Source organism: Hypoxylon fragiforme (assembly GCF_022984875.1).
Source record: "Hypoxylon fragiforme strain CBS 206.31 chromosome Unknown GGS25scaffold_3, whole genome shotgun sequence".
Lineage (NCBI taxonomy): Eukaryota > Fungi > Ascomycota > Sordariomycetes > Xylariales > Hypoxylaceae > Hypoxylon > Hypoxylon fragiforme.
In genome coordinates, this window is record NW_026054758.1 from 3,104,290 (window position 1) to 3,127,548 (window position 23,259).

The window sequence follows — 23,259 nt, forward strand, 5'->3', positions numbered from 1 at the left end:
TCTTGGTGGTGCCTATCAGTCACGAGACGGCATGCAATCCTTGATGTCTCTGTTGGTGAGATAATATCATTTTCTGGGTACTCTAGTACGATGATCGTCTAGTCCAAGATGTCTTTCGACGACGTTTTCATTGCCATTGGCTTTCCCGGGACCACTCATCCTAGTGGCAATGTTGAGAATCTTTGGAGTAGGTATGTATACCTACCTACCTCTGTTATTCGCATTAATTTACGATTGGGACAATCCCGTCCGTACCTACTACCTAGTAGCTTGCTCTCCCTTCTACCACCTACATACATACCTACAAGTTCTAGGTAGAGTAACCTACAGGATGGGCTTTGGGCGGCTACGCAGAAGTCAACTTATCCCTGTTCGGCTCACCGACTTTTGCCTAGACACGGAGAAGCTACCTGCCCCAGTGAGTCTGCACGTCACCCAACCAGCCCGCTCGGGAGAGAAACAACTTCTTTCCCCGGATACTCTACATAGATCAAGACGTAGGTATTATCTGTGGCTTGCATATGTTTTGACCCAAGTAAGCCAAGGTGGAGGAAATTTCTGGTAACTGTAGCATAGGTAGATAGGTGTACATATGTACGTGTGGGTATTTAGTTACTGTTGTGTTGTTCTTGTTGTTGTTGGCTCTCAGGGGTCAATCTTTGGAGGCTACAACTGGAGTAAGTAAATTTAGGTTGGGGGTTGAAAATAAGACTTGGAAAGGAGACTTGGAGATGTCAATGAGGATCTGGACACCAGTTTAACGTCCGATCTTCCAGGTTGTTATGGTAGATTGTGGTCTGGAACTGGCCTGTTCAGAATTGGGTTGAGTGATGCTACAGGATTACTAACAAAGGCATTCTTCTCGATACCTAGTAGGTACAATACAACTACAACGACTACATACTAATGTTAGGTACTACTATGTATGTGCCTCCCTACCTCCCTACCTAAATACCTACATGGATACTGACCTAACCTACATGTAGGCACATTGAAGATCCCAGAATGCAAGTTTCCCCTATCTACATAGCAGCTGTCTACTACATACTATAGTAGGAAGCTAGGTCAGCATGTTTCTCTCCGGATGGAGATAATTGATCGAATTCTGACTTAGCCCCGCTCCTTCAAACCCCTCTTTCGCATGCGTTCCGCATTATTATTTGATAATTTGATATATGACGATGCGGCAAGCGGGCTCAATTACTATGCCTATTTTGCAACTCCCTTGCGAAGCATGACTTGTCCCCCTTTCCGTATCGCATCGTATCGTGTCATATATCTTGTTACATACTTGTTACTCGACAAGAGATGAGGCAACTTCACAGGACCATGCACGGCGGAAATCGATCTGCCAACACAGCGCACAGTCTCCTGCAGATTCACTGCAGGCAAGCTGCAGAAGGTAGTCGAGACGAGGGGCAGAGATTATTTTCGATGGACGGCGATGGAGGGGTAAAGAGGGGCACGAATTGTGCTCACTTGCTCATTTATGCTAGATGGATGAGCTTGGTCCTTGGCACTTTAAGTCAACCCTCCATTCATTAGTCTCATTGGCCTCGTGGGCTTTATTGGCCTTATTGGTCTTGTACACCCATGCAGCCATGTACGTCCCGGATTTGCGATTTGCGTCCCTCGATAGCTACTGTAGTATCTGCAGTATTAGCTATTAGCTATTAGCTACTAGGTATGTAGGTACATACCTATTTAGTATAAGAGGATGGCTAGTGCTTAGGTAAAAATAGAGATGTTTCCGAATAGGGAGAGTGTATATGGGGTATTAAGCGACAAGAAAGCCATGGCTCATGGGTATGTGGAGATATACAGGTAAATGAGTCTTTACTTTCGCGATACGCGAAGAAAAGTCCCGTAGAGCTGATTACTTTGTTAATGCAAGTGTTATTTCTGAGCAAGTGTTATTTCTGAGCGATGAATTCCAAGGTTACGAGCTGATGTCTATGTATGGCTATCGTGGTTGTATGATTCTCAAGCTTTTGTCAGCATCTTGATCTTGGTAGATAGACAGACATACATATGAAGCGTGGAGACGTTGATCCGAAGTATTGGGTTTCCAACTCTGTGGTGGATAAAATATAAAATATAATATAAAATGTAAAATATGAGCTCTAAAATATAGGCATTGACATGAATGATATTCAAGTTATTTTAGAGAGGGGAGTTTTAACCTTTGGGTACTGAATCCGCTGAAACTGTAGTGACAGTGACTAGTGTAGTTAGTGGCAGCAGGCTAGTGATGGAAGAACTTTGATCCTTGATTAACTCCGAAATCACTCTCCAAACTGTAAGGTTTGCTTATGTCATTAAAGTTCAATGTGCTTACACGTGAATTCTAATGCATGTTTTTTTCTTTGGTGGGGGACATGGATTTACCTCGAAAGCTTTATTAACAAATCTAAGATTATCGAAGTTGTCGAATCAAATACCAAGCATCTCAATGTTCCAGCATTTTACGATATCAATTTTATAAAGAAAAATGTTTAATAAGCAACGTCTTCAACATGCCTTACATCGATGACGGATTCGAGGCTCTTTTAGAACCCTTCTATAATGGCAAAAAGTTGACCGATCCTATCTCCACTGTCGATGACAAGAATCAGTTACTTCCGGCCTTCTTGAAGGTCAAAGGTATGTAACATCTACTATACCTACTCATACATGATAATCTTTATGATTTTCAAATGAGTATAGTCAATATGCTAACATAGTTATTTACATAGGTCTGGTGAAACAGTATGTATCTTTCCATGTTACTTAGTAACATGTGAGATGTTCTTAGGATTCGTTTGATGATACTAACGAGATAATTGTTAGGCATATTGATTCATACAACTTCTTCGTCGATCATGAGATAAAGGAAATTGTCAAGGCCAACCGCACTCTTAGGAGTGATGTCGACAGCAGTTTCTGGATAGAGTTCATCGATATCCGGGTTGCACCCCCGGATCGTTCCGACTTTGGTGATTACAGGGTCGAGAATGATATCACGCCCATGGAATGTCGCTTACGAGACATGACATATTCTGCCAAGATTCTGGTCGACATAGCATATAGTCGTGAGAAGCAGAAGATCATTCGCCGCAATGTTGAGCTGGCTCGTATGCCCGTCATGCTCCGCAGTAACAAATGCCGGCTGTACGGGGCAAATAACGCTCAGATGGAGCTCATGAACGAATGCCCACTAGACCCTGGCGGCTACTTCATCATCAATGGAACCGAAAAGGTGATTCTTGTCCAGGAGCAGCTGAGTAAAAACAGAGTCATCGTTGAGGCAGACGAGAAGAACAGCATTATCATGGCTTCCGTGACCAGTTCTACTCACGAGAGAAAGTCGAAAACATATGTGACTCTCAAGAAGGACCGCATTACCCTTCAGCACAACATCCTTGTTGAGGCCATACCCATCGTCATTGTTCTGAAAGCTCTTGGCGGTCTCTCTGACCATGAGATCATGATGCTAGTTGCTGGGTCTGATGGCCGATTTCAAGATGACTTCGCTGTGAATTTCGAAGAAGCAACTAGGGTTGGAGTTTTTACCCAGCAACAAGCCTTAGACTATATTGGGGCGAGAGTCAAGATGGGTGGTAGAGCAAAGCAGCCAGGGGGCGCGCCACAGGCTCGCCGTAGTACTATTGAAGAAGGCCTCGACGCGCTAGCCAACCTCATCATCGCACATATTCCAGTCGAAGGCCTAGATTTTTATCCAAAGGCTATCTACATAGCCCTCATGATCCGCCGAGTATTTATGGCCTACTACAACCACAAACTCGTCGACGATCGCGATTTTGTGGGCAACAAAAGACTGGAATTAGCTGGTCAGCTTCTCTCTCTACTCTTCGAGGATTTGTTCAAGAATTTCATGACAGCCCTCAAATGGAACATCGAGAATTCACTCAAAAAACAAAACCGGGCTATTGCGGTGGACCCTCTGATGCAAGTTGGTGCTCAGGGGAAGCACATTACCGAAGGCATGAACCGAGCTATTCAGACCGGAAACTGGAGCGTGAAACGATTCAAGATGGACCGGGCTGGCGTGACACACGTTCTTAGCCGTCTCAGTTATATCAGCGCCCTTGGAATGATGACCCGCATAAGCAGTCAGTTTGAGAAAACTAGGAAAGTCAGTGGTCCTCGTGCCCTACAGCCATCCCAGTGGGGTATGCTCTGCCCATCTGATACCCCCGAAGGTGAAGCATGCGGGTTGATCAAGAATTTGGCTCTTATGACCCATATTACCACCAACTTTGACGAAGAGCCTGTCAAGAGATGGGCCTTTACACTTGACTCCGGAGTTGAACCGCTTCGTTGCTTCTCTGGTGCCGAGATGCACAAACAGGGCACATACATTGTCTATATAAATGGTACTCCCTTTGCTTTGTCTCGATTTCCGAAGCGATTCGTAGCCAAGTTTCGCACCATGAGACGACGAGGGTGGATATCTCCTTTTATTGGTATCAATATCAACACACATCTATCAGCTGTGCATATAGCGACTGACGAAGGACGTATCTGCCGACCATATATCATCGTAAAGAACGGCGAGGCCAAAATCAAGGATAACCATTTGAGATTACTGCAAGCTGGAAAGGTCACTTTCGACGATTTCTTAAAGCAAGGCATTGTTGAGTATCTCGATGTTAACGAAGAGAACGATGCGTTAGTGGCCCTTTACGAAAAGGATATTACGAAAGCGACGACACATCTCGAAATTGAACCGTTCACGATACTTGGTGCTGTAGCCGGCTTAATCCCATTCCCACATCATAACCAATCCCCCAGAAATACCTACCAATGCGCTATGGGTAAGCAAGCTATAGGGGCGATTGCTTATAATCAATTCAACCGTATCGACACACTCCTATATACTCTCGTCTATCCCCAACGGCCAATGGTAATCACCAAGACCATCGAACTCATTCACTACGACAAATTACCTGCGGGCCAGAATGCAACTGTCGTCGTTATGTCGTACTCAGGCTACGATATCGAGGATGCCCTCGTTCTCAATAAAGCATCTTGTGACCGTGGGTTCGGACGATGTCAAGTATTCCGTAAGTACACTGCAGATCTTCAGAAGTATGCCAACGGGAGCCGCGAGAGAATTGGCGACAGCGACCGTTCAGAAATAAAGCACCGCGCACTATCTAGTGACGGACTGGCCGATGTAGGATGTGTTGTCCAAAACGGTGATGTTCTCATAAAGAAAGAGAGTCCAGTAGACATAAACCCGATCGCCGGCATTGGGAAGACTATGGCCCAGGAGTTCCGCGAGACACCATTGTCGTATCGACTTGCAGATCCCGCCTATGTCGACAAAGTCATGGTCACGCAAACTGAGAGGCAAACACACCTTATCAAGGTCCAGACAAGGCAGACCAGGCGGCCTGAGCTAGGCGACAAATTTTCTTCCAGACACGGTCAGAAAGGCGTTGTTGGAATTATCGTGGACCAAGAAGATTTACCATTTTCCGATACAGGGCTCGTACCCGACATCATCATGAACCCTCACGGTTTCCCCTCTCGTATGACAGTCGGAAAGTTGCTTGAATGCTTGACGGGAAAAGCTTCCATCGTCCAGGGACGCAGGGACTACGGATACGGCGATGCCTTTAGGTCGCATCCCCTTGAAGAGATGAGTAGGGAATTAGTCAATGCCGGATTCTCTTGGGAAGGAAAAGACTACTTTACTTCGGGAATAACCGGGGAGCCCCTTCAAGCGTACATCTTCAATGGGCCAATCTATTACCAGCGACTCAAGCACATGGTCCAGGACAAGATGCATTCGCGTTCGCGCGGCCCTCGGGCCATTCTCACCCGCCAGCCCACAGAAGGTCGATCTCGTGACGGTGGTCTCCGTCTCGGAGAAATGGAACGGGATTGTTTGATCGCGTACGGCGCCTCGCAACTCCTTCTCGAGCGCCTCATGATCAGCTCGGACGCCTGCGAGATAGATATCTGCGAACGGTGCGGCCTCTTCGGCTACAAGGGCTACTGCAGCACTTGCCGGAGCAGCCGAGAAGTCGCTCGCATGACTATGCCGTACGCTGCGAAGCTTCTCATCCAGGAGCTGATCAGCATGAACGTTGGCGTGCGGCTGAAGTTGGAGGACGAGTTCCCCCATCCACGATAGTCGAAGTACGCGGAATTGGCTAAGTACCTATATGATAGTCGCATGGGACGGCGTATTTGTGTTTTTCAGATGGAAATAAAATTGTACTCGCATGTACATAGGATTGGGATGGCATAGCATTGCTCTAGGTTACCTCAGGTAGTTGGGTCGATTGGTAAAATTCGTTCCATGGTTGGTTGGGGTTTAATAGAAAACCACTTCACTGCTTTACTCCCCTGGTGCAATATGTAGTCACCAGTAGCTCGCGACCACGATAGAACGCAGTAGTTTAATTTTCAAGTTCTTCTGATAGATAGATGTGATGTGATGTACTTGTTGTATAAAGGATTTATTTACCCAGTCGTCAAGGTTCATCGGTAATTCATTCATTCATAATATCTTACCACCCTACCTAACCTAACCCAGTTCATATCCCATCGATGGAGTACAATCTCATGAATCCGAGTAACCTAAGCCACCTTGGTAGTAGCCGTCGCCATCTCCTCCTCTTTTCCCTTTTCCTTCCCCTTCCCCTTCCTCTCCAAACTCCTCAACCCCCCCATCGTAACCTCGAACTCCACCGCGCCCTCCAGCCCGGGCCCCGTACCCCGCACATGCGGCGCGAAAACAACCTTCATCCAGCGCCGCCAATTCTTCATCGTCGTCGTCGTCTGGCCCTCCTCATCCTCGACGACTTCCCGCTGTCGCCCGTACACGGGCCGCTTGAACAGCGCGATGCGCGCGGCGATCTGCGTCGTCCAGACGAGGCCCAGGGACGGCGTCTTCAGGTTGTGGTGGTGCGGGTGGGGGTCGTCGCCCCAGCCGGTGAACCACCGCTGCTGGTGGTCGAGGAGCAGGGCTGCGGGCGCCGGGGGGTCTTCGGTGGGGGGCGGGGGCGGCATGCTGGAGCGGAGGAGTTGGAGCTCGGTGGTGGCGTCGATGCCGTTGCTGCTGCTGGGGGGTTCGAGGCCCGGGGGGATAAGCGGCATGCCCCGGCTCCGGGATGCGAGCGGGCTTTCTTGGGATACGCGCGGGAGCGAATGGTGCGAGGATGCAACCCCGCCGGCGATGGTCTTAGCAGGGGCGGCGAAGCGGTCGGCGACCTGGTTCGCGACGACGATGGCGAGGTCGTGGGTGCGCGCGAGGTCGTGCAGCAAGGTGCCGAGGCGCAGGAGCTCGTGGGAGCGGGCGGCGAGGTTAGCGCCGCTCGCGACGGAGGCGCCGCGCTCGAACTCGACGCGGTAGTTGGCGGCGACGGAGTCGAGGACCAATAGCCCCACGTGCCGCCGCGCGACCTCGACGGGCACCTGGAAGTGCAGGATGTGGTCCTGCGACTCGAGGTCCGGCGTCACGGTGCCGACGATGCCGTCGAGAGATGGCTTGGACGCCGGGGGCAGGTTACGCAGGTACGGGTTGTGCGCGAGCAGCTGCGAGAGCCGCCGGGTCGACAGAGGGGCTTCGGTGGAGACGTACAGGGCGGGGCGGCCGAGACCCCGCGGCGGAGGCAGCTGGCACGCGAGGAGCAGGGTCAGCAGGAATTGGGTCTTGCCGGCGCCGCTTTCGCCGGTGATCTCGGTGATGTAGCCGGTGGGGATGCCGCCGCCGAGGGCGCGGTCGAGCTCGTCGTCTAGGGTGCTGATGGCATGCTGAGGGGTGGCGAGGAGTTCCGTGCCGGTTTGCTTCAGTACACTCGTACCTATGCCTGTGCCTTTACCCTTTTTTGCCTCGTCCGTCTTCGGCTGCGGCTTGTCGGAGATACCCAGGTCGACGTGCAAGGCCTCGAGTATGGCATTACAGAGGCGTTTGACATCTAGGAGAGCTAGCTGAGTGCGCTTGCCTATATCCGGGGCCTCGAGGGCGAGCAGATCGGCGGTGGTTAGGCCATGCTTCTCGATAGTGGGTAGCAGGTTGGCATAGCGGCCGATCGGGAAGTCCGGCAGGATCCGTGACAGATCTGTCATGAGGCGGGCGGTTCGCGCATTTGTATTTGTGTTGGCATTTAACTATGTGAAGCTAGGTAGGTATTGCGTGTACAACCAACCAAGTCGCGTTGTTTTACAAATTTCCAGGTACAGTATGATTTACCAAGAATATTGATATGTCAGCACTAAAACTAAACGTTTCGATCTCGCGGTATCAGGTGACTTCCAGTTAGTTAGTATTAACTTAGTAATACATGTACATGCTACGTAATCGTTCAAGTCTAACTATAAGTGGAGACAGGTTAGGTAGCATTCGGTAGACCAATCACACCCCTTTTAAGGCTTAACTTGACCGCCGTCTTAGCGGACTCCAGCACTACTGCTACCCTAACAATTCGCCTAACTGTGCCTTTTTGGGAAATAGCAGCAGTTGCTATTCGCTCTTTACCTAGGTACCTTACCTCCAGGACTGCTAGGTTGTTAGGTAATAGGCACTACCTACTACCTAGTATCATTTTCATTTCATGCATCTCCTTTAGCTTAGCTCAACTTCTTAAATTCTTCACAATTTATACAACAATTTAGGCACTTACAAGTTACCACTGTACCTACACTGGTCCTACAGCTAGCTACCTACAGCATGTCGAGCTAGCCTCAGTTATCATTTCCACAGCTCGACGGGAGTGATTAGTAGTTTCTTTTCTACCCTAGACCCTGGGTTGTCTAGTCGCCCGGTCTAGGTGTGGCTAGCCCTTCTATTCTCTGGTTGGTTATCCAGAGGTTCCCAAGGATGCCCAGTTAATTTGTTCAAAACACCCGTTAATTAGCAGACCGAGAAGAAAGAGACTGCAGCAACCTTACAGCGTCATGTCAGTCTTTATGGTAGGTTGGTGGGTTGGTAGGTACTAGGTAATATTGCAGACAGTTGGCTCTGCGGCTGAAAAGTATGACCATGAATTGTCTGATATATTCGCAGAGGCTACCTGACTATCTTCAGCCGCATTGCGACCTCGGGTCACGATACAAAGCACTCACAATCTAGACACACGGGCACGTTGGTGTTAGGGCTAGATTGGATCTGCTAGTGAATGAAAGGCGAAATAAATACCAGAAGTTGATACAGACTACCTAGTAACCTAGGTTAGCTGCTTAGGGCACCTATGTGGTTACAGGTAGGTAATGTGCAAAGTACAACTTTGCTCCTCTTCACCAAGCCGTTATGGGGAAGAACCGACTCTTCGAGCCTTTTTGCCTGAAGCTAGATTTGATGGCCTCTTGGCGCAGCCACCGATACTCCCTGCGACTTTTCAGCTCCTGCAAGCCATCACGGGTCTCGTACCATCATCATTGGCCACACCCGTCTATGATGCTTGGCAATTAATCTCCCTATGCAAGAAATGGTATAGCTCAAGGTTGAGCCGACCTTTCATCTTGGGCCAGGGAGAAGCGAGAGAAGCGAGATACTCATCTAGATCCGAAAAATACGCCTCGTGCTTGTCATTGCCGTTCGGATATCATGGGCAAGTCGGGATACCTAGTGCTAAATTTTCACCGAGGCACTGTAGCTTAATAAAAAGACCTCCATGCCCCTTCTCCCGCGTTCGCGTTGTGTCTCTTTTGCTCCCGTAGGTTGATTTATTGTCGTCACATATAAACACTCCGAAGCCGGGAAGTACCCCAATATACTCGGCGTAGGAGACCTAGACGCTCGATTCCTATTACTAGACGCCTTCTTCTAAAGAGAAAGTATCAAGATGGCGAGCCTCCTTTCCGCCGCCGTGTTCGTCACTGCCGTTCGGGCCCTGGCCTTCGATGGAAAGCCACCCAAGGCAACCGATGCCGTTGTGCCCAACCCGACGTTCCAGTTCCCTCAGATTACTTTACCCCCAAGTATTCACGAATTGGCCAAGAGACAAAATGGGCAGACAGTTCTCATAGGGCCAGACAACACCTGTGGATTTGTAAATGGACGAGCTGGTACGGAATATCGTGTTATACATACACCTATAGATACATAAAACTAACTAACCTCGACGATAGGTGCTGCGTTTACCTGTAATGGTGCGGATATGACTTGCGCCCTTGTCACTTCAGCATCGTACGGCGCAGTTGCTTGCTGTGATGGCAATGATTGCGGTGTCCGAGTCGGATGCGTGGACTACCAAGATTACGCATTTTCGAGCGCTTGTGATTATGGCTGTTTACAAGACACTTATACCGTCAAATGGTTAGTCACACGGTGGCCTTGACAACGTAATCCTACATGATACTGATCCAGCCAACAGCACAAACATCGCAGCTCCATATTGCGGAACAGTTACATTTCCTGAGGTCCCAGGCGTCGAGGACTACTTCTGCGACTCAGACAGCATTTCATCACCACAAACACTCTACACCACCTACAGCGGCGAGTCCGACGGCCGATCCTTCACGCCTGTCGTCGTAACGCTATCAGACGACTCGTCCACGACACGCGCAACAACTGGCTCCAACCCAACTTCCGGCGGCAGCAGCGGCAGCGACAACGACGACAGCAGCAGCGCAACCGGGGGCGCCGGCGCGACCAGCGGCGGAAGCTCCTCGGGCTCGGGCTCTACCTCCCGCGGCTCCAGCTCGTCGACCAACATCGGCGCCATCGCCGGCGGCGTCGTAGGCGGCGTTGCCGGCCTCGCCCTAATCGGCCTCGGCATCTTCTTCCTCGTCCGCCACAACAAGAAGAAGAAGCAGAACATCACGGGCCCGCCCCCCGCAGCAGGCCAGATGGCGCAAGCACCCGGCGGCCCCACCGACCCCTCCCAGCCACCCGCCGCCGCGTACAACCCGCACTACAGCCAGCAGCAGTACCCGCCCCAACAACAACCACCAAACTCGCCCCCGGGCTACCCCCCGCAAAACGGGTACTACCCGGACCCGAACAAGCCCGCCGGCTTCGCCGCCGCCCACCTGCCCGACCGCAACGACTCCACCAGCCCCCTGTCCCAGTTCACCGACAACCGGCAGAGCGTGCAGCAGCCGCCGCCCACGAGCCCCAGCACGACCATCAACTCTAGCTGGCAGCAGCAGCAGCAGCAGCAGCCCGGCGCTTACGGGGCGCCGCCGCAGCAGAATATTGTTGGTGCGAATGGTAACGGGGCGCCTAATACGGTCCCGGCGAACGTCCACGAAGCGGGTGGGAATGTGGTGGGCGAGAGGGATTATAACTCGAATCATCATGGGCAGTTCCATGAGTTGGGTTAAAGGGGGGGGGGGGGGTTGTAAGGAGAGGGGAAAGAGGAAGGGAGGGTGGGGATGGGGATGGATGAAAGAATGGATGGCATGGGATGGGATGTGGGAATGATATCATAGGGTGGTTTTTATATAATTATAGCATCTCTAGGTATGAGTTTGGTGTAATACGATTAATGCATATGAAATATACACATACATACTTTTGATACCGGAATAGGTACTCGGGTGAAGATTGATAGCAAAGAACATGGCATTGTGGTGATACTTAGAATAGAATATAGGTATGTACTCAAGTAAATATAAACATAGGTATTGAACGACAAGAAACAACAAGATCTTACACATGCAAAATCCTCCAAAAAGGTAGGTATTCGAATACTCGATAGATCAAGCACCTACCTGCCGAGGTATCATGCTCCCGCTAAACAGACCTACATAACACCTAGCAGCGCATAGATAATAGCCAATCAATCAATCAATCAATCAACCTCCCGATACATCTCCCCAGAACTATCCCCCTTTTATCTCTTAAAATGGCATACCCAACTTTTCACCGTTTCAATACTCGACAAGCCTCAACTTCTTCCCAATCTCCCTCCTCCTCGCGCTCGCCGCTGCTCGTTCAGACGCCTTCGTTTCCCCCTGCGAGTCGAGTGCCTGGCCACGTGCTTTGAGCGCCTGGAGCAGCATTCCGGCGTCGAAGAAGCCGTCTGTGGTGATTGGATACGCGTTAGTAGCACTTATGTGAAAGAAGGATATATGTATAGAGGTAGGTAGGTAAGGGGGTAGAGAGGTAGGGAGATGGGTAGGGAGGTAGGAAGGTAGGGGAAACTTACACCCTCCAAGCTCGTCATCCTCGCTCATCACAAGACTCTCCTCGGTCGGGGACCTTGTGCCAGTCGACGACCTCGCCTGGGCACGGAGGCTCTCAGTACCCGTGATCATGCGGCCGCGGGCCTTGGGGCGGTGCGACGTCTTAGGCTTATCGGGGTCGATCTCTCTCGCGCGCGTCTGCTTCGAGCTCGTGGACTTGCGGTTGGTGATCCTCAGTATGCGGCGGATCTCGAGGAGGTAGCTCTCGAGAGTGTCGAGGAAGCGCTTGGTCTGGCGGTGCTTGCTAGACACACAGATGTTGATGCCCTCGTCCTTGATGATGTAGCCGATGCCGAAGCCGCCGCCCGAGGTGGGGCCGAACCCGAACTGGCGCAGCGAAGGGTTGCCGCAGTTGGACGTCGAGAGGATGGTGTTGTTCAGCTTATCCCAGCCGCTGTCCGCAAATATGGCGGGAACCTGGTTTTCTGGGCATCGTGAGGTCGTGCTGTCTCCGCGTTGGCGTGATCTTACCTCTTCGCTCATCGAAAAATTGGAGTCTTTGCCGGGGCTGCCCACCACAGACCCCTGCTCCGAGCCATTCTCGAAAGAGCTTGTGTACCCCGTGCTGCTAGGTGAACGACTGTTCTCGTCGTCCAGATAGCGTTGCCATACAGAAAACAAAGCGTATAGGTGCCGGTCACAGCCTTTTCCCTTAGAGCATTCCCGGGTGCTACTAACGTGCTGCTGGCACGCTTTGCGGAGGGCTTCTGCCTTCGCCTCCGCCGGGTTATCCGCCCAAAACGTCTGACAAAAGTTTACCGACTCTTCCGACACAGTCCGGATAGCTTCGGTTCTTCCGTGGAGGAAAGCCTTGGTCATGGCAGGCTCATATGTGCATTCGATCCTCCCGTACAGTCCATAGTAAGCTGCCTGGAAGGCCATCTGAACAAAGGCATCCGGCGAGAAACCTGCTGACGTGATATAATTCTTGCCGTAGCCGCTGAAGTCTAGACACTCGAATTCGTTCTGGCTGATAAGGTCCGCGAGCCGCGTTTCGGCAAATCGAACGGCGATATTGAGCTCAGGCGACATGTCCCATTCTAACTTGTGAGGTGTCGTGGTGACTTCTCCGAAACTCTCCGGGTCACGCTTCGATGGGTCCGGACTTGCTGTTTTCCAAAGACTGGGAGCTTGGCCATTGATAGTTCTTGCAAATCGTAGAATCGTATCGGTATAGAGGTCGCTAGCGAATCGAAGTACCGTATGGCCATCCACTCCGGTATGCTCAAAGTTGATTCCCGCGCTTCCGTTCTTGCATACAATAATCTGCAGTTTGTCGTACCATCTATTTATGCAGGTACCGATTTGTATCCCCTTAACCACTTCGTTCGTGCCGCACAGCATGTTCTGACACAATGCAGGCGCGGTAGCTGGTTCCGTATAGTCTAAGCAGAGCACGAATAAAGCCGAGTCGACGATGCCGAGGGAGTCGGCGTTGTTGGATCCTTGCTCCTTTGTAAGAACATCTCTAAGCCCCGACCAAGTCTTTCGGTTCTCCGTGCTAAGGATACCAAGGGCTCCCTTGGCAGCTTCTTGGATCGGTGTTTGCGTTGCGTCGTCTATTATGGTCTGAAGGTTTATTGAAATATCCTTTTCGCTCATGATAAGATCCGAATTATCGTCTAGTACGTCGAACCAGTAAAATTGACCATGGCATAAAGCAACAATATGCTTAGACTCGGGGTCCTGCTCGATTTGGCACCCATTTTCTGTCGGCACGCGGGCAGTACCAAAAAGTCGGGAGTATTGGTACATATCTAGGGGAGTGCCCTTGACTGTGTCGGGGGGTAATTCTTCTCGGCGCACTGCCCGCACAAATTCCAAAGCCGATACAACGAGAGACGCCGCACGAGTGACCTGATTGTTTCTTGCCGGCGTTGGGTCATCTTCTAATAAGAAAAATGGGTTCAAGTTAAGTACAACGGGATTATCGTAATTCAGATATGAATCGTACCCTGTGCAAGGGTTAGCAAAGACATGAGCTTCACAATAAGAAAGTACGTACAAAACTGTTCTATATAACTTGTTTTTCCAACAGCATATTCTTGTAACTTCTTCTGAAGGCCAGGTCCATCTCTCTTGAGGAAATCCTGGACAGCAAGCTTAGTCTCGGCATGCTCCCTAGGACCTTGTAGCGGTTTCAGGGCAGCCAAGTACTTCTTGCACGTATGTTCCAACTCTGGTATGGGCAGTTTAGGCAAACTATCCTGGCTAGCAAATGTGATGCCGCCATCCTTAGGCTTTTCCGGAATCGTCTCCATCAGTGGGACTCGACCCCTTGGCTCGGGACTTGGTGGCTTTTCGCTAGTATATGCCGGAGTTGATGACGGTATGGTTGCTGAACTAGCACTGAGAGTCTCGCCAAGAGACTTTGGCATAGCAAAAATGCGAACTTGGGTGGGCATCTCGTTAGTCTACTGTTGGTATGTTAAGTGAACAAAGGCGAGACACAGGTGCTGATGTTTAAGCCGCGTAGAGCTGTGCGGTAAAAGTAATGACAATCTTGTAGACAGTAGGGTGGCATCACACTTGGGTTGACCTTAGTACTGTAGGTAAAGAAATGGCATGTCATATAGGGAACCAGGAGTAAGGTATGAGAAGGGAGATAGAAATGTAGAGATATAAGTCATCTTAAGAGAGTCGAGTATGCGAGAAGGGTCTAAAGTATATGGACTTATAAGTAGACCATTAACCTAAGGACCCAAGGCATGGCAAGTCGATCAAAGTGCATGCATGTTCCACAATCACATGTGTGAAGGGTGTTCCTAGTCGGGGTACCATCCTACGTATAATGTCACAGAAAAGCAACATGATTGGCCAAGGCGTGGTAAGATGGAATGGACTAGAGGACTCATCCGCAGGACCGACGATATATATGCGAATGAAGAAAGGTGATAATCTGCCGAGAAGGCTGGGTCTGGGTCTGGGTCTGGGTTTGGGTAGGATACAAGAGACGAAACAGTCCAACATACCTCTTTGACTAATGTAACAAACCTAGCTGACTACCTGAACGGTTCTGTCAGCGGTAACGGCGTAGCAATATATCGCGGCCCTTAACTAAGTGAGTACCTAGTCTACTGGACAGGTGCCTAGATAAATAACAAGAAAATGGCAATATATGTCACAGTGTTGTTCCGTCAAAGTGCTGTAATAAATTGTATATTAGTATATATGTCTACAGAAAGTCACGAGGGCTGCGCTGAAAAAACAGGAGTGATCCCTCACAGGTCAGACACGAAACAGGTAAAGCGATGAAGTCAAGACCTGAACCGCAGTAACGGAAGTTACATGGGTTGAAAACCTACTACAGTATGTACTTGGGTGTGTACTTGGGTGACTTAGTTGCGATGACGACTGACAAGAAATATACCCCACGGGGTCAAGCGGTCGTAAATGGTAAGTCGTTGAATAAAGAAGGCCCCAAGCAAAGTATCCAGGTTCGTGGGGTAGACTTCGGGCAAGTGGATGGTCTCTGGTTGGGTAGTCGGAGAAATGGGATCGGGGGTGCGAATTAGAAGCTAAAAGAATAGATAATCCAACGATAATCCAACTATGTACTATTCGATGGCATAATACTAAGAGACGCTAAGAATCTAAGATAGGTAGGTAAAGTCTTGGGTAGAGAAAAGTAGAAGAGCCCTAACCGTCGTTCCGAAGAGCTGGGGATTGACAATGAATGCGACTGCGCCGTGAGTATTAGGTAGGTACTTTCGTTTCTGGTTAATCGCGATTCGAGATGTATGTAAGATGAAAACCCAGCTCATTTATCGGCTAAGTGGTTAGGATCGTCTGGGTTATAGTAATGAGGTATATTGATATAGTACGGGCATAGATCTCAAGCAACGTGACCAATGTGACCTCCAAGGCTCAGCTGATGATACATTACTAAGGTACCTGTCTACTATGCCCAGGGTACTTGAGGGATCCTAGTCGGGTCCAGGTGCTCGAGGACAATATCCTCGTAAAAGCTCGTCATTATTGGTGCCGCAGAAAAGAAGCAGGCGAATTAGGAGGGTAGCATAAGCTAGAAAGGGCAACACGTGGGGCTTAATGGGGGATGACGGCGTTATGTAGTTGTACTCTGTACTTCGTAGTGCTGATGTATGTCTGTAACTGCATGTGCCCAGGTGCCCAGGTGCTATAAGATTAGGTAGGTAGTACCTATTGCACTCCCTAGTACCGGGCAAATGGACCATCCATAGAAGCAAAACCCCACCATCTGACGACAGTTTCTAGATTCTAACCTAGAAGAATAAAGACGAATGAAAATCTGGTTATCATTTCTCTGGGCTTTCTGGCTCCTTGGGATCGATCGAAGACACCCAACTGATCAAGTGCAGAGCAATGCGCAGTCTATCGGTACTAGGCAGAAACGGGATAGCCAAGCTTGGAAGTAGTGGCCTATTCCTGAACCGAAGTCGATGACCTATGGCCATGAACGTTATGATATAATGCGAATCGCGGGGTAGCTAAGTGTATCGTTGTTTCATAAAAGCTACATGTACCGTCAAAATTTATAGACGCAGACAATTGAATCGATATCCATCAATCTTCGAGCATTTGGAAGTATTAACTAACTTCCAACTGTGAAAGAGTAAATAGTATAAATATTATTATCATCACTTATTAGAGCTTTGCTCCGTAATAAATAGTAGATAATCTGCAAAACGCTTGACTAATATCGTTGACCATTAATAGGACTAGTTAGGGAAGTTAGGGAATATACTATGACAGCTGTTGGTAAGACGAAGAGAATGCGAGTGCGAGGCGGTGCAGCTACTGCAACGCCGAAATAACAAACTTCATAAGCTCGGGAGGCCTAAAGCCAGGCACGGTTAAAGCGGACAATAAAGTTTGCTTCCAATGCTCTGATTGGCTAGATTTGAATTAAGCTTTTTATTAGTGATCTACTACTAGGAGTACTATGCGCAGTACTGTCTAACCTACCTAGTAACTACTGTACCTACTACCCACGCACTCGGACTCGCTTAAAGCCCTATTCTTAGCAAGCTGTCCGTCAACTGTCATCCATAATTTCAGGTACAACCATGAAGATACACCTCAATATCCAACCAACATCGCATTACAGCCTCCTTAGCCATCGCCAAATCCTGAATATCTTCAACCCTAGAAGCCTAGAAGGTTCAAAATGCTCGAAATGCTTTATGGCGAATCGGAGATGCGAATATGTTATCCACAACGAACTGTCTGCATCAGGGTATAGTACATATATATAGGAAGCGATGCAGTCGCTTACTTTCTGATCCTTCTCGTAGCTATGTTGTATGATAGTCAAGAGTAATAATAACATTCTTGAGGCCACTTTATAGAGTATATATTGCATTGGTATCACGCTCTTCGAAAGAATCGATTTTATTCTATTTATTCTTATACTACTAACTTTCAAGATATCATGTTGATCACTCTACTGATGCGAACCTTTCGCTCATCAAAAGATCCCAACCAAAAGGAACCAGAGAAGCCAAAGAAAGCCGAATCGCCATGTCAACACCAGAGAGATTCCACAAACAAGGAATCCAGTATCGTGGTTGCATATGAAACTGACAAAAAGGGGAAATGCCTTCAATGCAAGGCCGAATCACGCAAAGCTTCGATATATAGGTGGAAACTTACGACGTGTCTCATCCTTCCCTACGCCCTTCAAGCTTTAGACGTTACTATGTATGACATTCTTTTTTTCATTGTCAAGAAGTGAAGATGAGTATAGATACTGATGATTCGAATAGTGTCGCCAGTGCTCTGCCCTGGATTGCTGCCGACTTCGGTATGAAACTACTACACAAACACTTAACCTAACTCTTCGACTGTTTATACTAACAAAGGGGGTTAGGTGAAATTGCTCAGTTGAATTGGATAATATCAGCTTTCAACTTGACATCAGCAGCATTCATCCCCTTTTGGGGCCAGATGTCCGATATATTCGGGAGACACTGGGCTCTACAAATATGCTCCTGTATCATGCTCGTTGGCAGCGCCATCTGCACGGGGGCCCCGACTAATGCGTTTGGCGCATTTATCTTCGGTCGAGCTCTGCAGGGCGTCGGTTGCGCGGGCCTGAACAATATCATCCGGACTATATTGGCCGACAAAGTTACCTTGCAGGAAAATGCGAAGAACTGGACGACGTTCGCCCTCACGGGGGGCTTATGCTACGGCATAGGACCGGTAATCGGCGGCTACCTCACTGCTGCAAACTGGAGATGGTGCTTTGGTATAAATCTACCCATCGCCTTCGTCGGTATTCTGATCGTGTTCTTTTTCCTTCGCGATGACCTCCTCGGACCCCAGCCTATCCCTGAACTGGACGAGTGCGAGGCTGGTCGACGAGAACGCTTTGCCAAGCGAATGACGACCATTGATATCGGCGGACAGCTCCTTTTCTTGTTTGGCTTTGGACTCCTAATTCTAGCATTCACCTGGGCTGGTGCGACTTACGATTGGAACAATCCTGCCGTGCTGGTTCCTCTTGTCATCGGCACCCTACTGGCGTGTGCTTGGTTGTACTACGAGTACTCGATGGCTCCTGGTGGGATAATGGCTCAAAAGCTGCCCTTCCAAAGACCAATGGTGCCCTGGAAATTGATGAAGAATCGAAATATTAGCCTCTTATGCTATATCAACTTTGCGACGGGGATGGCCATGTATAGCGTGAGTGCATATCTGCGCTTAGTGACCATATGTAGTGTTGCTAAACTGTCTAGGTGCTTTACTTTGTCGACATCTACTTTACAATAGTCAAGGTATGACCGATCGTGGGGAGATGACAGTTTCATATCGTAGCAAGCCACTAATGCCATCTTTAGGGCTTCACGTCTGACCAAGCTGGTGTCCAGTTGCTTTATTATACACCGGGCCTCGGAGGTTTGTTACCCTAAACTTCTCTACCTATGCCTAGTATTCATGAGGCTAACATCGCCCTAGCTGGTGTATATATATCGATGATTTTATGCAACGTTTGGCCACGTCAGACCTTCTTCCCCCTTTTCCTCGGGTCGGTCATTGAAGCTGTTGGTATCGGTATGATGGCCTGGGCTCTATACTTCGAGCATACCCCGACTATATATGGCATGATGGCACTTACCGGCGCGGGCACGGGATTACGATTTATGCCAGGCAGCCTTCATGGTATCGGATTCTTTCCGAAGCACATTTCCAGCGTGGTTTCGATAACGGGTGTCTGCACAACTTTTGGCGGTACTATTGCTCTCACTATCATGTCCACCGTCTTTAACAACACGTCTGGCATCTCGCGCAGCTCTCCGTTCCAAAACGATTATAACGCCATACAAAACCTTTCGGATGAGATAAAGTACCAAGTAGTCAATGGCGCCAAGGTAAGTTCTTATACGCAATTCTCTCGTTTACCAGCCTATATACCTTGATTACCTATAACTAACTGACGCCTGGATAGAACGGAATTACTTGGGCATTTGTTGCATTGACACCTTTCATGGTCATGGTAAGTTAGAGACTCTCCCAGCGATTCTTCCTCTTCTCTTTTCTGACGCTAATTCTATTTTTCAACAGTGTGTTATCGCAGCTGCCTGTCTGGGTAATGTGACCATTACGAAGGACTCGGGCGATGGAACATCTGGTCGTCGCTTAACTCATGGCTCCTATTTGCTTTCTTTAATAAATAAGAACCAAAAGCACGAGGATGGGATTGTTGAAGGGGAAGTATAACATAATGAAAGTTTAGGTGTAAATCGATTGGATTGTATAGAGGATTGGGCTGGTGTTTTGTGTATATATGGATGATTACGTATACCACTGTTGCGTTGTGTATTTTTTACATCATGATAGGTACCTGTTAGATCGTCTAGATATATGGATGGATGAGTCAAAATTACTTGTTGAAAGTTCAAAGTAAAATAAAATAAATAAATATTAGGGGTGTAACTATATGTTGACTTACTATGACATTTGCAGTAAAGACACAAGACACCCCTCCCCCACTCTGATCTCCCTTACTTAAACTTAATCAAATGCCCAAGTACGTACATAACTTTCGAAACTTAAACTTTACAAAGTCAATCCTAAGTTACTTGGAAACGATTCACATCGGGCCACCGAAGCTTCCTATTTTATGAAGTTATGAAGAAATCGTGAAAAGAAATATTGAATACATAAGTTACATGCAACCTCCGTAAACCACACTCTGCTTAACCTCGGGAGTTCAACTGAGATACCGAATTACGACCTCGCTTCACCATCATCACCCAATACCGCCCATATCTCGGCATATCCGTCCAACTACACTAACCTAGATACCTACCCATTCACCCGCAATACATCCCTTCCATCACCACCTCGGCATGGCATCATCCAAATACACCACCGACCCCACGCCACCGCAGCGCCCTCGGTTCCACCTCGTGTTCCGCGTCGTAAGCGACGGCCTCGACACACCCTCGGCCCAAGCCCTAACCCAGCGCGGCTCCCACGCCCACGGCGGCGCCTTCCCGCTCTTCCCCTCCTTACCCGCCGAGCTGCGCCTCAAGATCTGGAAGTACCTGCTAGCGCCGCGCATCGTCGCGGCCGCGTGTCTCGACGCCGAGGCCCCGCCGCCCGACGAGGAGCCCGAGGAGCCCGAGGAGCCGTGGGCCAGCTTCCCGGACCTCTTCACCCACGACAGCTTCTACATGTCCTTCACCTCGACCTCGCCCTTTATTACTGCTGCGCCCGTGCAGCAGGACCCCGTCCTCCTGCGCGTCAACCGCGAGACCCGCGCCCTCGCGCTGAACCACTACGCCCCCGCCTTCGGCTGGAAGATCCCGCATGTCCTCTTGAACGGGTCTCCCTCCTCCACATCAACGTCAACGTCAGCGGTAGAGCAGCGCTGGTCCCAGCCGCCCCGCACCTGGTTCAACTACGCCCTCGACACGCTGTACCTCGTCGGCGAGCTCGAGCCCTGCGACAGCTACGGCTTCAACAGCCCCATGGCGTACTTCCTCGACCGCGAGGAGGCGCGCCGCGTGCGCCGCCTCGCCGTCGCTTTCGCGGCCTTGGGCTACGGCGAGGCTGCGGGGCCGCAACATATCTTCGGTGCGCTCTTCCACGTCGCGGATCGATTTCCTGCGGTCGAGGGGGGCAAGGTGTGGGTTGCGGTTACGCCGAGGGATGAGATGACGCATGTGTTGATGGGCGGGGAGGGGTCGTTGATGGGCGGGAAGGGGTCGCTGTTTGGGCTGCGGCGGAGACGGGTAGAATATGAGATAGATGGAGGAGGAGAAATTGGCGAGGGGGTATGGGTAGGGGCAGGGGCAGAGAGGGAGGAGGAGCAGGATGAGGATGAGGGAGAGGGGGGGCAAGGGGGGAAGGAGAGGGAGGAAGAGTTGAATTTTGTGCAGAAGATCTGGAGGGATTGGTATAGAGGCGGGATCGTCATGTCGTCGTTGGCGAGCTTGCAGTTTGAGATGGTGAGGGAATCGGAGCTGTCGGAACACCTTGCGAAGCTTCCTATGCCGTCTGCTTCAGCTGGTTCTAAACAGAGGCAGTGCTAAGTAGGTTGGTAGGTATGTAGCATGCGACGGGAGCAGGTGTGCTTACTTCAACATTATGCAGGATATAGGTACACTAGGTAGGTATGTGCCAGGTATTTGCTTATCGTACATGTATACATTGCCTACTCGGATTGAGTGGTGACTGGAATTCTACCAGAATATCATCTATGGTGTCCTATAATACATACATGTCTACACGAGACCGTTCCGTTTTTTTCCTCCAAATTCTGGATCTTTCAGCAGCCCAAAATCATCTATCGTATCGGCGCCTTTTACCGTACGCCGTTTGCCTCCTTGTCTGTAGTAGCTTCACACAGCGCAGGAGCGCCATCGTCCGGACGGCCCTTGATGCCGCCTAGTAGCCAATCCGTCAGGCCGACGACTTTTGCGCCGAGCCCCTTTTCCCATTCCCCGTGCTCATCCACGTGCTCAATTGTATGGCTTATGATCCGCCCTTCCTTATCGAACTCGAAGATGAATAAGCCTGTGAATGCCTTTTTCTCGCCGATGCTTTGCGTGCCTCGGAGCATGTCGTCTAGCTTCTGCTCCCCCTCTTCTATCATAGGCTCGGCCGAGTTCTTAGGTTTGCCATCGGCTGTCCTCCATTTGACGACCAATTGCTCCCCGTAGGCCTCGGATCGCTTGGGCGAGGAGTAGTACGGCGGGCTGACCATTCGCTCCGACAATATCTCCAGCTTTACGTTTCCAATGATGGGGACTCGGTTCCATGCCAGCGGGGATGTCCATAGAGCGGCTATGTAGGCAACTCTGCCAGACACCGTGGGCAGATATGGATGTGTCGTGGGGAACAAGTGAAGCGAGATATGGGGTGATAGAATCTCCTGCGGGAGCTGAGACTGCAGTAGGGTTGGGAGCCGCTCTTGGAGAATGCGCAAAGCTAGGAAAACGTTAGTTTGCGTTCTAAGCGTACATATCTTGGTGGTACGAGTGAGGCCTACTCTTCCCAAGCTTTACTTTTCGCTCATCTTCGGGGCCCCTCGAGTTGTCGTCGGAATATGGGACATTTGAACGTGGGGTAGAGGAATTGAACCATATTGGCGACAAATTATGATGGGATGATAAATGAGCCAGAGAGGAAGGCTTCTTATAGGCTATTGTCGGAATTATAGGATGTGTCGCCGGCGAGGAAGCGGCATAGGCAACAGGTGGGAGAATGCGCAGGGTGGCTCTGGAGCTCACGGCGTTAGACTGCGCTCGAATGACGCTGTTTGAGAGGGACATGTGTCCAAGGCCTCGATGGCGACGTCAACAGGCTAAGAGATTCATTAATCCGATCCAGGAGGGGGTTCTTCAAGTTTTGTGAAGAAGAAGAAGATAGTTATCTAGCTAGATCTTAATTCATAAAATATGGGACGTAAACAGAAGAGAATGTAGGAATTCATAGTTTACTTAGGTACTTAGTGCTGGTATGATGTAAGTGAAGCTTGAAATTTCGAGTTCGAATTTTAAGTATTTCTGTAATAATTGATATTAGGCCCTGTACGAACAAAGCCCCGGTACGCCGAGAAGTAACCCCACTACCAACTAACATACAGTACATACAGACCTAGGTCCTGGTCCTCCAGCT

General features: G+C 49.6%; 7 protein-coding genes across 7 annotated transcripts; 4 read left to right on the forward strand and 3 right to left on the reverse strand.

Moving 5' to 3' along the window:
* The first annotated feature begins 2,184 nt into the window (after positions 1–2,184).
* Positions 2,185–6,448, forward strand: GGS25DRAFT_482955 (beta and beta-prime subunits of DNA dependent RNA-polymerase). Its single transcript, XM_049260312.1, has 4 exons — positions 2,185–2,299; positions 2,416–2,643; positions 2,736–2,748; positions 2,830–6,448. The coding sequence occupies exons 2-4, from the start codon at positions 2,517–2,519 to the stop codon at positions 6,143–6,145; spliced, it is 3,456 nt and encodes a 1,151-aa protein (XP_049119270.1). The 5' UTR covers positions 2,185–2,299; positions 2,416–2,516; the 3' UTR covers positions 6,146–6,448.
* On the reverse strand, positions 6,413–8,203 carry GGS25DRAFT_482957 (DNA repair protein RAD57). Its single transcript, XM_049260313.1, has one exon. It carries the CDS (start codon positions 8,083–8,085, stop codon positions 6,595–6,597), a length of 1,491 nt encoding a protein of 496 aa, XP_049119271.1. The 5' UTR covers positions 8,086–8,203; the 3' UTR covers positions 6,413–6,594.
* Positions 8,204–9,614: 1,411 nt separating this feature from the next.
* On the forward strand, positions 9,615–11,283 carry GGS25DRAFT_530277 (uncharacterized protein; the record flags this gene model as incomplete). Its single annotated transcript, XM_049265365.1, has 3 exons — positions 9,615–10,023; positions 10,087–10,273; positions 10,332–11,283. The coding sequence occupies exons 1-3, from the start codon at positions 9,801–9,803 to the stop codon at positions 11,281–11,283; spliced, it is 1,362 nt and encodes a 453-aa protein (XP_049119272.1). The 5' UTR covers positions 9,615–9,800.
* Positions 11,284–11,506: 223 nt separating this feature from the next.
* GGS25DRAFT_482962 (choline/Carnitine O-acyltransferase) lies at positions 11,507–15,142 on the reverse strand. Its single transcript, XM_049260314.1, has 3 exons — positions 14,153–15,142; positions 12,111–14,102; positions 11,507–11,984 (listed from the first exon to the last, which is right to left on the reverse strand). Exons 1-3 carry the CDS (start codon positions 14,550–14,552, stop codon positions 11,833–11,835), a joined length of 2,544 nt encoding a protein of 847 aa, XP_049119273.1. The 5' UTR covers positions 14,553–15,142; the 3' UTR covers positions 11,507–11,832.
* A 2,026-nt stretch (positions 15,143–17,168) lies between these two features.
* GGS25DRAFT_482968 (MFS general substrate transporter) lies at positions 17,169–20,070 on the forward strand. The gene is made up of 8 exons (XM_049260315.1): positions 17,169–17,829; positions 17,895–17,932; positions 17,999–18,816; positions 18,870–18,908; positions 18,972–19,029; positions 19,090–19,502; positions 19,580–19,627; positions 19,696–20,070. Exons 1-8 carry the CDS (start codon positions 17,561–17,563, stop codon positions 19,849–19,851), a joined length of 1,839 nt encoding a protein of 612 aa, XP_049119274.1. The 5' UTR covers positions 17,169–17,560; the 3' UTR covers positions 19,852–20,070.
* Positions 20,071–20,096: 26 nt separating this feature from the next.
* Positions 20,097–21,845, forward strand: GGS25DRAFT_199101 (uncharacterized protein). Its single transcript, XM_049256777.1, has 2 exons — positions 20,097–21,752; positions 21,829–21,845. The coding sequence occupies exon 1, from the start codon at positions 20,484–20,486 to the stop codon at positions 21,669–21,671; it is 1,188 nt and encodes a 395-aa protein (XP_049119275.1). The 5' UTR covers positions 20,097–20,483; the 3' UTR covers positions 21,672–21,752; positions 21,829–21,845.
* GGS25DRAFT_482970 (uncharacterized protein) lies at positions 21,766–23,203 on the reverse strand. The gene is made up of 2 exons (XM_049260316.1): positions 22,631–23,203; positions 21,766–22,569 (listed from the first exon to the last, which is right to left on the reverse strand). Exons 1-2 carry the CDS (start codon positions 22,911–22,913, stop codon positions 21,944–21,946), a joined length of 909 nt encoding a protein of 302 aa, XP_049119276.1. The 5' UTR covers positions 22,914–23,203; the 3' UTR covers positions 21,766–21,943.
* Positions 23,204–23,259: the final 56 nt, after the last annotated feature.

Excerpts from the sequence above, each read along its gene's own strand:
- GGS25DRAFT_482955 (XM_049260312.1), top strand. The coding sequence starts at position 2,517 with ATGCCTTACATCGATGACGGATTCGAGGCTCTTTTAGAACCCTTCTAT.
- GGS25DRAFT_482957 (XM_049260313.1), bottom strand. The coding sequence starts at position 8,085 with ATGACAGATCTGTCACGGATCCTGCCGGACTTCCCGATCGGCCGCTAT.
- GGS25DRAFT_482962 (XM_049260314.1), bottom strand. The coding sequence starts at position 14,552 with ATGCCCACCCAAGTTCGCATTTTTGCTATGCCAAAGTCTCTTGGCGAG. Across the intron at positions 14,103-14,152 it reads AAGTTATATAGAACAGTTTT|GGTACGATTCATATCTGAAT; the intron begins GTACGTACTTTC and ends ACCCTTGCACAG. Across the intron at positions 11,985-12,110 it reads GGATGACGAGCTTGGAGGGT|ACGGCTTCTTCGACGCCGGA; the intron begins GTAAGTTTCCCC and ends CAATCACCACAG.
- GGS25DRAFT_482968 (XM_049260315.1), top strand. The coding sequence starts at position 17,561 with ATGTTGATCACTCTACTGATGCGAACCTTTCGCTCATCAAAAGATCCC. Across the intron at positions 19,030-19,089 it reads TTATACACCGGGCCTCGGAG|CTGGTGTATATATATCGATG; the intron begins GTTTGTTACCCT and ends ACATCGCCCTAG. Across the intron at positions 19,503-19,579 it reads AAGTAGTCAATGGCGCCAAG|AACGGAATTACTTGGGCATT; the intron begins GTAAGTTCTTAT and ends ACGCCTGGATAG.
- GGS25DRAFT_199101 (XM_049256777.1), top strand. The coding sequence starts at position 20,484 with ATGGCATCATCCAAATACACCACCGACCCCACGCCACCGCAGCGCCCT.
- GGS25DRAFT_482970 (XM_049260316.1), bottom strand. The coding sequence starts at position 22,913 with ATGTCCCTCTCAAACAGCGTCATTCGAGCGCAGTCTAACGCCGTGAGC. Across the intron at positions 22,570-22,630 it reads AAAAGTAAAGCTTGGGAAGA|CTTTGCGCATTCTCCAAGAG; the intron begins GTAGGCCTCACT and ends ACGTTTTCCTAG.